Here is a 12,586-nt window from a genome sequence, read left to right as displayed (position 1 = left end):
CCTGGATCTAGAAAGGAAGGAAAACAAAGGGGAAAAGGGATTCTTTATAGGATGTGCATTTTTCCCACCAAAGACTTTGCAGGGCAATTTCAAGGTATGGCAAGAAAATGTATTTTGGGGTAAAACATTTTAATTTTCCTGTTATGCCATAGTCAGATTGGAAAGTAAGTCATGATATACAGGATTAAATAAAACCCATCTGATGAGAATTCATGGTTTGTAAGGCACGACTCCCCAGACCCCTTAGATAGGAATTTAGGCAAGATTTAAAAAAAAAAAAAAATTGGAGCTTAGTCCTCACCATGTTGGCCAGGCAGGTCTCGAACTCCTGACCTCAAGTGATCCACCCGCCTCAGCCTCCCAAAGTCTTGGGATTACAGGCATGAGCCACCACACCCAGCCTTGGTGCTTATTATCTAATGTACTGCAGTAAAAGACATGAATTCCATACCTAATGTCCAGGAGAATCTTTTCTCCCTGAGAATGATGAAGGTGGAATACACAATTTTATGAATATTTTTAACCAGGAACTTGAACTGGTCTCTGAGAAATAGCTTATTTTCCTAATTTGAAACTTAACACAACTTATCTAATATCTAAAATGTGTGAAATTCAACATGAAAGTAAACTAAAGAAGAGACTGGGCCAGGCATGGTGGTTCATGCCTGTAATCCCAGCACTTTGAGAGGCTGAGGTGGGTGGATCACCTGAGGTCAAGAGTTCGAGACCAGCCTGGCTAACATGGTGAAACTCTGTCTCTACTAAAAATATAAAAATTAGCCAGGCATGGTGGCTGGCACCTGTAATCCCAGCTACTAGGGAGGCTGAGGCAGGACAATCGCTTGAACCTGGGAGGCGGAGGTTGCAGTGAGCCAATGTCATGCCACTGCACTCCAGCCTGGGGACAAGAGCGAGAGACTTCATGTCAAAAATTAAAAAAGAAGAGATTGTGGCCTACTTTTAGCAGAATTCCCTTCTGCATGCCTGAAAGGTAGAAAATTTGTGTACCTATTGAATACCCACAAGCTAGCTGTATTTTATTTCTTCCTAAGTTGAAATTGCAAAATTGTAACTGAATGAAAGAGATCTGATCTCCCCAACTCCATCTTGCTTCCAAGCTGTCCTTGTTCGTTCCTGGTCGTAGGCCAAACTAACTTTGGTGGCTCAGGCCTGTAATCCCAGCACTTAGGGAGGCCAAGTGAGCAGATCCCTTGAGGTCAGGAGTTCAAGACCAGCCTGGCCAACATGGCGAAACCCCGTCTCTACTGAAAATACAAAAATTAGCTGGGTGTGGTGGTGTGCACCTGTAATCCCAGCTACTTGGGAGGCTGAGGAGGAGAATCGCTGGAGATAGAGGTTGCAGTGAGCCAAGATCACACCACTGCCACTGCACTCCAGTCTGGGTGACAGAGCGAGACTCTGTCTCAAAAAAAAAAAAGTGATAGCTCTTTCCCAAAACAAACCCCCTTCTTGCCTGGGGACTAGACTGCCTCCTTTGTAGGAATAACAAATTAGCCGCAAGATTAGACATTACAGTTTAGGAGTCATACACCTGGAGGCTATAAGATTCTGACCCTCCCCACATTGCTCCTGGGGATAACATCATTACTGTAAAACCTAAGATCAGAGATTGAGATATTTCCCAGACCCTGCACTTGATGGATCAGCTGGCACCAGTTATATCAATAAACTGGCTCATCTCATCTTGTGGCCCCCACCCAGGAACTGACTCAAGAAGACAACTTTGACTCCCCATGATTTCATCTCCAACCCAACTCATCAGCACTCGCAATTCATTAGGAGTGAACCCCACCCACCAAATTATGCTTAAAAACTCTGATCCCAGAATGCTCAGGGAGAGTGATTTGAGTGATAATAAAACTCCAGTCTTCTGCACAGCTGGCTCTGCATGAATAACTCTTTCTCTATCGCAATTCCCATGTCTTGAATAAATTGGCTCTATCTAGGCAGAGGGCATGGTGAACCTGTTGGGTGATTACCTAATTTGACATATTCATACTCTTGAGTTCGAATTTATACATATTGTTAGGCTTTTATTAGTCAACTTTCACAATATATTAAGGATAGAAAGTTCTCTAAATCTTGGATAAAAGAGACAGAAGACACACAAAAGTTATACAGGCCAGGCATAATGCCTCACGCTCGTAATCCCAACACTTCAGGAGGTTGACTCAAGAGAATCACTTGAGGCCAAGAGTTCAAGACCAACCTGGACAAAGCAAGACCCCATTTCTAGAAAAATTATTTTTTTGTTAAGTTATACAGTTGCCAAGGATTAAAAAGCAAATTAGTAGAAGAACTTTAGAAAGAATCTAAGAAACTGATTATGGGCTTCATCCATTGGACCTCACTTTCTCCCAGTAAACTGAAAAAATAACATTCTTTTGAAAGCCAAAGACTCTGAGGAACAGAAACAGTTTTAGGTGTCAAGAGGTCTTTATTGAAATAATAGCACAGTTACACTTCTAATACCCTTTCCACTTGTATACAACAGATGAAAAATGCTTGCTACATACAGTGCACAGACAGTTCAATAATGAGAACTAATACAACTGCATTTGAAATAAATAAAATAGCCTATTTAAATAATTTAAAGTAAAATTACTGTACAATATGAAAATAAAAATACATAAATGTTAGAATCTACAAAGCTGTAGAAATAAAATCATTATTCTGCATTACACAAAACAGTGCAAGAAAAAAATCCAAATAAGCTTTTGGAGTGCAAACTTTAAATCTTCCATTTTAAATTATCATGCAGACATAGCATTTCAAGCCATGCTATGGTCTATGGCAAGGATTTTAATTTTTAAGGAGAAAACTGCTAGCCAGTAAATTTACTGCCCCATCAAGTGTTGCATCACATAACTGCTGCTGCTCTGCTTCTATGGTTCAGTTTGGAAGGGAGGTATCCTGTTGCATTCAAAAAACGAAGTTAACAAGTTTCTGAAGCAAACACATTTACCTTTTAGCCTGAAACAAAATTATATGACAAAATAATCATATCCCTGGGTTTAAGAAAAAAGAAAGGGCCTATACCACATAGTGAAGAAGCAGTTTTTCATTCATTTTTAAACTCCATAATGATCCTTAAGTGAAAGCAACCATGTAACTTTTGAGTGACGTATATTATGGAATTCTGACCTCTAGAAGACAAGTGATAATACAATATGGGATCATGAGAAGAGCAAAAGTAATTCTGAACACCTGGGAAGTTTAATCTGGGAGGAACTTGGTTGCATTACATTTAATAATATAGTTGAAGTATAATTCCATTGCAATGTGCATATAAAACTGTTATTTAGGCAAAGACCAAGGAATGCATTTAATACTAAACTGTAAACACATTGTCCACCTTGACTTGGAGTGCACACCAACAACGGAAGAGCTCTTCTGCAGACTTTGGCAACGAGACTACATATAGCAGGTCACAGCAGCACGAGCTCACATGGAAGACTGAAAGCACTGCGGAATAACACCACCCAACACCTCCTATCAGTGGGATACATGGTAATAAGGGGCCTCTTCGTGCTAAACCACTTTCCTGGACACTACGTTCTTCAGATTTGTAATTTTCACAACTCAGTAGTCTTAAGTCTCTGTGCTTTTGCTGCATAGACTGACATGGGATGTGCTCTACCCATTGTAAGTCCAGAGGGTGACAGTTCTATCTGCAGAGGATGACAGGAAGGAAAGATCCTGGGTGTGCCATCTGCACTGAATCACTTTGTCCTTGTGCTCCCCCACCACCATGATAGGAAGCTGCTTGGTGAGGTCCCCTAAATTAGAAAAGAGATGTTGATTTACAATGCAAAATAAGAATAGGTACAGATTTTATAGACTTCCTGTTACTTTAAGATATTACAGTATAAAAAATCTTAAACTACATTAATATAATACATTGAAAGGTTTACACAGGGATAAATTACTAACTACCTAATTATGCTATTAGTATTTGGTAACATACCCACACAGCAACATTTGACAAGTTGCTCTCTCTCTCTTTGAAATTCTCTCAACTTGATTTCTCCCTGATTTCAGTGCCACTCCATCTTTTGCCAGTTTCCCTTTTCTTCTTGATTTAAAGCTTGGTGAATCTCAGGAGTCAACCCTCAGATTTCTTCTGTTCTCTCTGTACCTAACTTCCTACAAAATTTCATCTAGCAACATGGCCATTTATATATTTACAATTCATACATATTTTATCTCCAATCTTGAGTTCTCACTTAAGCTCCAGACTAGTATCCAAATAGTCATTCAACATCTCACTTGATTGCCTGATAGTCATCCTAAGTTAAACTTGTCTAAAACTAAACTCGGTTTTCTTGCCTAAACCTGTTCCTCCCCTCATCTGTCTCCCTTATCTCAATGGCACCATCTGGTTGCTCATGACAAAAACCTAGGAATCATCATTGAATCCTCTTCCCCTCACTCCCTAAATCGAATCCAAATAAAATATATCTCAAATTTAGTCATTTCTTACTACCTCCACCTCCACCACCCTAGTCCAAGCCACCATCATCTCACCTGAACTATTCCAACAGCCTCCTCACTGACATTTATATTTCTACTCTTGCCCCCCTTACAATCTACTCTCTACAGAACTCCAAATTCTCTAAAAACATAATTCAGCTCCTATCACTCCCATTTAAAATCTTCCAAAGGCTTCACATTATACTTTTAAAATGCTTATAGCCCACCAACTATAATAAATGTACCACTCTGGAGGGGGATACTGATAATGCGGGGGGAGGGGGGGGCAGGCTATGCATGTGTGAGTCAGGAGTATATGGGAAATCTCTGTATCTCTCAATTTTGCTGTTAACCTATAACTGCTATTCAAAATAAAGCCCTTTAAAAATGTCTATAAAACCCTGCCATTTATTCTTCTGTGTCTCTCTCTCTTAGTTCACTAAGTTCCGGCCACATTGGCTTCTTGTAGTGTCATGAACATGCTAAGCTGGTTCCTACTTCAGCATCTTTATACTTGCTATGCTCTTCTCCTAGGGTCCTGGCCTGGCTTGTTCCTCCTCATCATTCTGGTCTCTGTGCAAATGGCATTTCCCTGGAGAGACCTACTCCAGTGATCCTATTTAAAATAGCCTTCCCCCTGCAGTGAGCCGAGATGTACCGCTGCACTCCAGCCTGGGCGACAGAACAAGACTCCATCTCAAAATAGATAGATAGATAGATAGATAGATAGATAGATAGATAGATAGATAGATAGGTAGATAGATAATAGATATCTTTCCCTATTCACCCTAGCTACTATCTCCCTACCATGCTAATTTTTTTAAACAGCACTAATACCTAAAATTACATTGTTTATTGGTTTACTTTTCATTGAACTCATATAAGCTCCATCAGGGAGGGAATTAACTGTTTTATTCTCATCTGTCAGTCCCTAATTGATATACAATATTTGCTTGATGAATATTTAAAAATAAAACTAGATACTAAGACCTAATTACAGATTGTATGCTAATTATTTAATGTAGAAGCTAATAAGAGTACATAAATCCATCATTTATCTCAGAATGAGTCATTATAAATACATGTTGATTTTAAAAAATATCTTAAGTGGAGGCAGGAGGATCACTTGAGGCCTGGAGTTCAAGACCAGCCTGGGCAATATGGCAAGATCCCATCTTTACAAAAAAATTTTTAAAATTTGCCATCCATGGTGCTGCACAGATGTAGTTCCAGCTACTTGGAGGCTGAGGCAGAAGGATCGCTTGAACCCAGGAGGTCAAGGGTATAGTGAGCAGTAATCATGCCACTGCATTCCAGCCTGGGTGAAAGAGTGAGACCCTGCCTCAAAAAAGAAATCAAAAACTAACAATAAGGTTGGGCGTGGTGGCTCATGCCTATAATCCCAGCACTCTGGGAGGCCAATGCAGGCAGATGGCTTGGGTTCAGAAATTCGAGACCAGCCTGCACAACACGGCAAAACTTTGTCTCTATGAAAGACACAAATATTAGCCAGGTGTGGTGGCATGTACCTGTAGTCCTAGCTACTTGCAGGGCTGAGGTGGGAGGATCACTTGAGCAGGGGAGATAGAGGCTACAGTGAGCTAAGATCACGCCACTTAACTCCACCCTGGGCAACAGAGCGCGACCCTGTCTCAAAAACAAAAACAGGCTCGGTGCGGTGGCTCATGCCTGTAATCCCAGCACTTTGGGAGACGAAGGCAGGTGGATCACTTGAGCCCAGGAGTTCGAGTCCAGCCTGGGCAACATAGTGAGCCCCTGCCTCTATAAAAACAAAACCAAAACCTAACAAGACTATTCACTGCTTATTTAATAATTTGCTATTATATATCTTAATACAGTCTCAGAATCTGAATACCATAAAATGATTGAAAATATTATATAATTATAATTGATTATATAATTAATTATATAATCAATTGAATTATAATTGATTATATAATCAGTGGTTGTGGTTGATTATATACAACCACATCACACTAACAAAAAAAACAAAGGTCCAAAATAGAACAGGAAAGATTAAAAACAGAGAAGTTGATTTCAATCACCTTGTAGGTCTGTCACCTTTATTTTCATATCATAAGAGCCTGTTAGCAAGTAGTGAGCTCCCGGGGAGAATCGAACAGAGCGAACATCACTGGAATGAGGATGGTAACTTTGTACCATTCTTCCTCCTCTTATGTCATACAACATGCAGCTAGAATCTTCTTGACCTGTGGCTAAGAGACGACCACTGGGATCTACAGCTACAGATGCCACTGCACTGCCTGTAGTGGGAGGAATGAAAGTTTAAATATGGAAAATCAATATACCCAAATGGCAACACAGCTAATTATGTTCACTGAGCCATATACTAACGATTTAATGTAGTTTGTCAATACTGTTCAGCTATGAAAAAATCCAAATTAACAGTTAACCAATGAACACTTGTGTCCTTTTAAGGCCCAAGGCCTAAACAAGATTTTGTAAGAAACGAGAAAGTCCATTTTTTGTCATTTGAGAGAACTGTGTGGAACAGCATCACCTATAGTGCAATAGATGAGCCATGCTACAGAAACCACTTTTCTCAATCCAGTGTTTTCACTACTGAGTGTCTAGAAATGCTCCTATACCTAGCTAAGAGTCTAGTTAAAGAGAAAAGAAATTCAGTAATAAAATGTATTTTATTTTAGGACAACAGTATAGGAAATGTACTAAAGCAACACATGATTACTGCCAGTAGGAACTGTGAACAGAAAATAAGCTCTTGGGGGCATATATTCAGGGCAACTTGAATCCACGTCTCCCAGAAATAAAATAAATAAATAGGCCGGGCGCGGTGGCTCACACCTGTAATCCAGCACTTTGGGAGGCTGAGGCGGGTGGATCACAAGGTCAGGAGATCGAGACCAGCCTGACCAACATGGTGAAACCCCATCTCTACTAAAAATACAAAAATTAGCCAGGCGTAGTGGCGCATGCCTGTAATCCCAGCTACTCAGGATGCTGAGGCAGGAGAATTGCTTCAACCTGGGAGGCGGAGGTTGCAGTGAGCTGAGATCGTGCCACTGCACTCCAGCCTGGGCAACAAAGTGAGACTCCATCTCAAAAAAAAATTGACAAATTTTTTTGAGACAGAGTGAGACCTTGTCTCAAAAAAATAAATTAATTAAAAAAAAAAAAGAAGTTTGAGTAACACTGCTCTAGACCAAAGTGGTCTAGGAAGACTTCACAAAAACATGGGACACAAGTTAGATCTTGAAAAACAATAAACAGTATAAATAAGAGTATGTATGTATGTATGTATGTATACACAGGCAAACACATACATTTATATGTAATAAAGAATAATCTTTTCTTGAAATATTGAAAGAGAAGAGGGCTATTATGATCAGCAAGAATTACAGAATTACATGAGAAAAAATTTAGAGGAAAAGTATAAAACAGTTACAGGAAGGTGGACCAGTTTGGCTGGAGTTAAAAGTTTAACTTTTAACAAAAGTTAACATGAAAGGCAGCTTGAAACTGAAATGCAAAAGGTGGGTTAGGGCCAGGCCATCAAGCGCCTAAATCTCAAACTGCAGAGTTCTGAACTTGTCTCTGTAGACAGTAAAGCATCACTGTAGGTTTCTAAGCAAGAGAATTACATGATTCAAGCAGTACTTTGAGTAGATTAATCTAAGTGAAAATGTATATCAAATTAAAGTGGAAAGACTGTAGAACAAAAGAGGCCACTGGAAGACAAGAAAGATTTCAGAAACAAAAACTGAATAAACAGTCAACAGTCTAGGAAATTAACTGCCTGAGTGGGGCAGTTAATTAAAATAAAGCAAAAATGAGTCCCAGATTTCAAATCTAGTTGCATGAGGAAATAAGAGAACCATTATCAAAACTAGGAAAATGAAACAACAACAACAACAACAACAACAGTAGGGAAGGTGGGAAGAATAACTGATTTAGAGGAGAAAGACAAAGAGTTTAGTTTTACATGTACAAAATTTATAGGGTCAACAAAAAATCTTCATTCATTTACTCAAAAAAGTTATTAAATCACTACTCCCTTAGGCCAGGCACTATGGTAGGTGTTAAACCTCTTCTGAAAATAGAAGAGGTATCATTGCTGCCTTGATGAAACTTAAAATCTATTGGAAGAGGTAAGCACTAAACAAGTAAACGAGTACATAATTTTAAATAGTGATAAGAGTTCAGTCATAGAAAATAATGGTGAGGTCCCAATTAGGTAAGTCAAAGAAGGCCTCTCTGGCCAGGCGGCATTGAAGTTAAGACCTAAAGACAGGACGGGTGTAACCATGAGAAGACAAGAGGAGGAACATTTCCAACTAAGGAAACAGCTTTACTGGACATGGACCTTGGCATGTTCCAGGAATTGGAAAGAAAAAAGGTAAGTGATCTGAGATGAGACTAGAAGGGTAAAAATGCCAAATCAAGCAGGGTCTTACAGGTCGTGATAACTAGTGTGCACTTTAAGATTTAAAGCCACTGAAGGTGTGAGGTGACCAGGTTTATTTTTTCAAAAGGGTACTCTGACTGCTATGTGGGTCACAGACTAAAGGGAGCACAAGTGAAAGTGTACAGTAAGGAAGCTATTGCAGTGGTTCAGTTGAGATGGTAGTTTATCCTATTTATCCTAGAGTGGTAGAAATAGAGGAAAATACGTAACTGGGTTTTTTGTTTGTTTGTTTTTTTGAGACAGAGTCTCACTCTGTCGCCCAGGCTGTAGTGCAGTGGCATGATCTCGGCTCAGTGCACGGAGCCAAGATTCTCCTGGTTCAAGCGATTCTCCTGCCTCAGTCTCTGGAGTAGCTGGGATTACAGGCGCCCACCACCACGCCCAGCTAATTTTTTTGTATTTTTAGTACAGGCAGGGTTTCACCATGTTGGCCAGACTGGTCTTGAGCTCCTGACCTCAGGAAATCCGCCCACCTCGGCCTTCCAAAGTGCTGACATTATAGGCATGAGCAATCACACCCGGCCAGGTGCAACTCCTGGGACATTTAACTTTTAGATCATGTAGCTGAGGCATAAAGTTGTTATATATCATGTTTGGTATAAGTTTGTCTTACTGTTTCTCTACTAAGAACTCTTTTTAAGGCCAGGCACGGTGGCTCATGCCTGTAATCACTTTGGGTGGCCGAGGAGGGCAAATCACGAGGTCAGGAGATTGAGACCATCCTGGCTAACATGGTGAAACCCCATCTCTACTAAAAAAACAAAAAAACAAAAAAATTAGCCAGGCGTGGTAGCAGGAGCCTGTAGTCCCAGCTACTCAGGAGGCTGAGGCAGGAGAATGGCATGAACACAGGAGGTGGAGCTTGCAGTGAGCTGAGATCACGTCACTGCACTCCAGCCTGGGCAACCTGAGCGACAGAGCGAGACTCCGTCTCAAAAGAAAAAAAAGAAAGAAAGAATTTTATGAGCCTAGCACACAGAATAGGTTTCAGCTAGAGATAAAAATGTAAGTCCTTCAGCATATGCGTTACACTTAAAGCCAGGGAAATGGATGCAATCATCTAGAGAAAGAAAAGAGACTAAAGTCCTGAGCCCTAGGGAATGCCAGAATTTAGAAGTTGAGCAAAGAGAAAGAGCCAGCAAAGGAATAATTACCCAGAAAGGTAAGAGAATAGCAGAAAGCCCAAAAGAAAAGTGGAGGAAGTCAACTGTGTTGCATGACACTGAGAGTTGAAGCAAAAGTAGGATATAAAAGTGATTTGACAACCGGAAGTTTATTGGTGATCTTGAAAAAGACAGCATTTGTTATAACGGTTGCAGCAGGAACCAGACTAGAATAAGTTAAAGACTGAGGGTAAGGAAATGGCTAACAGTATATATAGGCAAGACTTTTGAGATATCTGAGTAAAAAAAGAAGCAAAAATTGAGGGTAAGAGCTGGAAGGGGGATAAGGAGGTCAAGAGATGAATTTTTGGCTTGCCAATTCTATAAAATGTTTGCATGTGTATGATAGAGAAGCAGAGGAAGAGAGATACAGTAAGAGGAAGACAATAATTTTATCAGAGAGAGGAGACAACCAAAAACTAGAAGTCTCTGAAATGGAGAAAAAGGGCCTGAAAATAATGTAGAAAGCTAGAGTTTAAAAATAAATTAGTGGTAAGTGCATAGAAATTACACAAATAAACAAACAAAAAAACACAATTATTAACCCCAAGGAAAATATACACAAGAAAAAAAATAAGCTATGAATGGCATCACCCTGGTTAAAACAATGTAAATAATGACTAACTGAGCTAACCAAAACTGATGTATCAAAAAGATGCGGAGGGGCTAGGCAGGGTGGTGTGTGCCTGTGGTCCCAGCCACTCAGGAAGCTAAGGCGGGAGGATGGCTTGAACCTGGAAGTCAAAACTGCAGTGAGCCATGAATGCAACACTGCATTCCAGACTGGGTGACAGAACAAAACCCTGTCTCAGAACAAAACAAAACAAAAAACAAAAAAAAGAAAAGATGCAGAGAGAGGAAAAATATATGTGAATGTGGGATGATGGGAGCTGGAAAGGCACATGAAAAAGTTAAATCTTCATCTTCTATGGTAGGAAGTCAATAAATAATCCTAAAGAAAAGAAATTAAATAAATATGAATATGTCCCTTATTCACATACAAATTCTTCGTCTCTCCACATCTTTTCAATATAGTTATATCAGTTTTGGTTAGATCAGTAGTCATTGTTTACATTATTTTAACCAGGGCAATGCTGTTTTTCTTAATAAGCCTTATTGAATTGCTTGATTTCTTAAACCGAAGTCCCAAAGCCCCACGCCACTGACTGATAGCAGTCTATGGCCTGTTAGGCACCAGGCCGCACAGCAAGAGGTGAGCGACAAGTGAGTGAGCATTACCACCTGAGCTCCGCCTCCTGTCAGATCAGTGGTGGCATTAGAGGCTCACAGGAGTGGGAACCCTATTGTGAACTGCGCATGTAAGTTATCTAGGTTGCGTGCACCTTATGAGAATCTAATGCCTGATGATCTGAGGTGGAACAGTTTCATCCCTAAACCATCCCTACCCCTTCCCACCCCACCCATGGAAAAATTGTTTTCCACAAAACTGATTCCTGGTGGGTGCCAAAAAGGTTGGGGACTGCTGCCTTAAACTATGTCATATATTAATTTTGAAAACGATACAAACTAAATTTTAACAAATCAATGATCATGAATTCAAATGTGCTGTAAAACATCATATCTGGTTTGAATCAAAGAGAAGAAAAAGGTCCATGAAACTCAAAAGAATAAACAAGGCATTAAAAAAAAAAAACACCAAAAATTTAGAATACAAGGCAGACCTTTTCACTTGGAATACTACCATAAAATTCTCTTCTAATTCTGCTATTAAAAACTACAAAGGACCAGGCATGGTGGCTCACACCTGTAATCTCAGCACTTTGGCGGGGCCAAGGCAAGTGGATCACCTGAGGTCAGGAGTCTGAGACCAGCCTGGCCAGTGTGGTGAAACCCCATCTCTACTAAAAATACCAAAATTAGCTGGGTGTGGTGCTAGGCGCCTGTAGTCCCAGCTACTCAGGAGGCTGAGACAGGGGAATCGCTTGAACCTGGGAGGCAGAGGTTGCAGTGAGCCAAGATCATGCCACTGCACGGGTGACAGAGAGAGACCCTGTCTCAACAACAACAACAACAAAACTACAAAGGTGGAAAAGGTACTTTAGAATAAAATAAGGAATAAGCAGAATACTGTGTCACTCTTAGATACCATGCTTAAAAGATAGTACAATGTGGCCAAGTGCGGTGGCTCACACCTGTAATCCCAGCACTTCGGGAGGCCAAGGCGGGCAGATCATGAGGTCAGGAGATTGAGACCATCCTGACTAACATGGTGAAAAATACAAAAAAATACAAAAAAAATACAAAAAATTAGCTGGGCATGGTGGCGGGCGCCTGTAGTCCCAGCTACTCGGGAGGCTGAGGCAGGAGAATGGCGTGAACCTGGGAGGCGGAGCTTGCAGTCAGCTGAGATCACACCACTGCACTCCAGCCTGGGCGACAGTGTGAGACTCCATCTCAAAAAAAAACAAAAAGGTGGTACAATGCAAAGAACAGTACATGG

At 40.4% G+C, this 12,586-nt stretch overlaps 1 protein-coding gene across 5 annotated transcripts in view; it reads right to left on the bottom strand.

Annotated features, from left to right (window-relative positions):
* Positions 1–2,437: 2,437 nt before the first annotated feature.
* WDR47 (WD repeat domain 47) overlaps positions 2,438–12,586 on the bottom strand; it is a 51,544-nt gene continuing 41,395 nt past the window's right edge. For 3 of the 5 annotated variants that reach the window (XM_026448561.1, XM_026448562.1, XM_023196253.1), the window contains 2 exons: positions 6,561–6,779; positions 2,438–3,800 (listed from right to left, as the gene is read on the bottom strand). In XM_026448561.1, coding sequence (XP_026304346.1) covers positions 3,658–3,800; positions 6,561–6,779 — 362 coding nt within the window. In that variant the 3' untranslated portion in view covers positions 2,438–3,657. The remainder of the gene's footprint in view (positions 3,801–6,560; positions 6,780–12,586) is intronic. The other 2 variants (XM_026448563.1, XM_026448564.1) reach the window with 1 other exon arrangement.

Source organism: Piliocolobus tephrosceles, chromosome 1 (assembly GCF_002776525.5).
Source record: "Piliocolobus tephrosceles isolate RC106 chromosome 1, ASM277652v3, whole genome shotgun sequence".
NCBI lineage: Eukaryota > Metazoa > Chordata > Mammalia > Primates > Cercopithecidae > Piliocolobus > Piliocolobus tephrosceles.
This window is presented reverse-complemented; position numbering and strand designations above follow the sequence as displayed.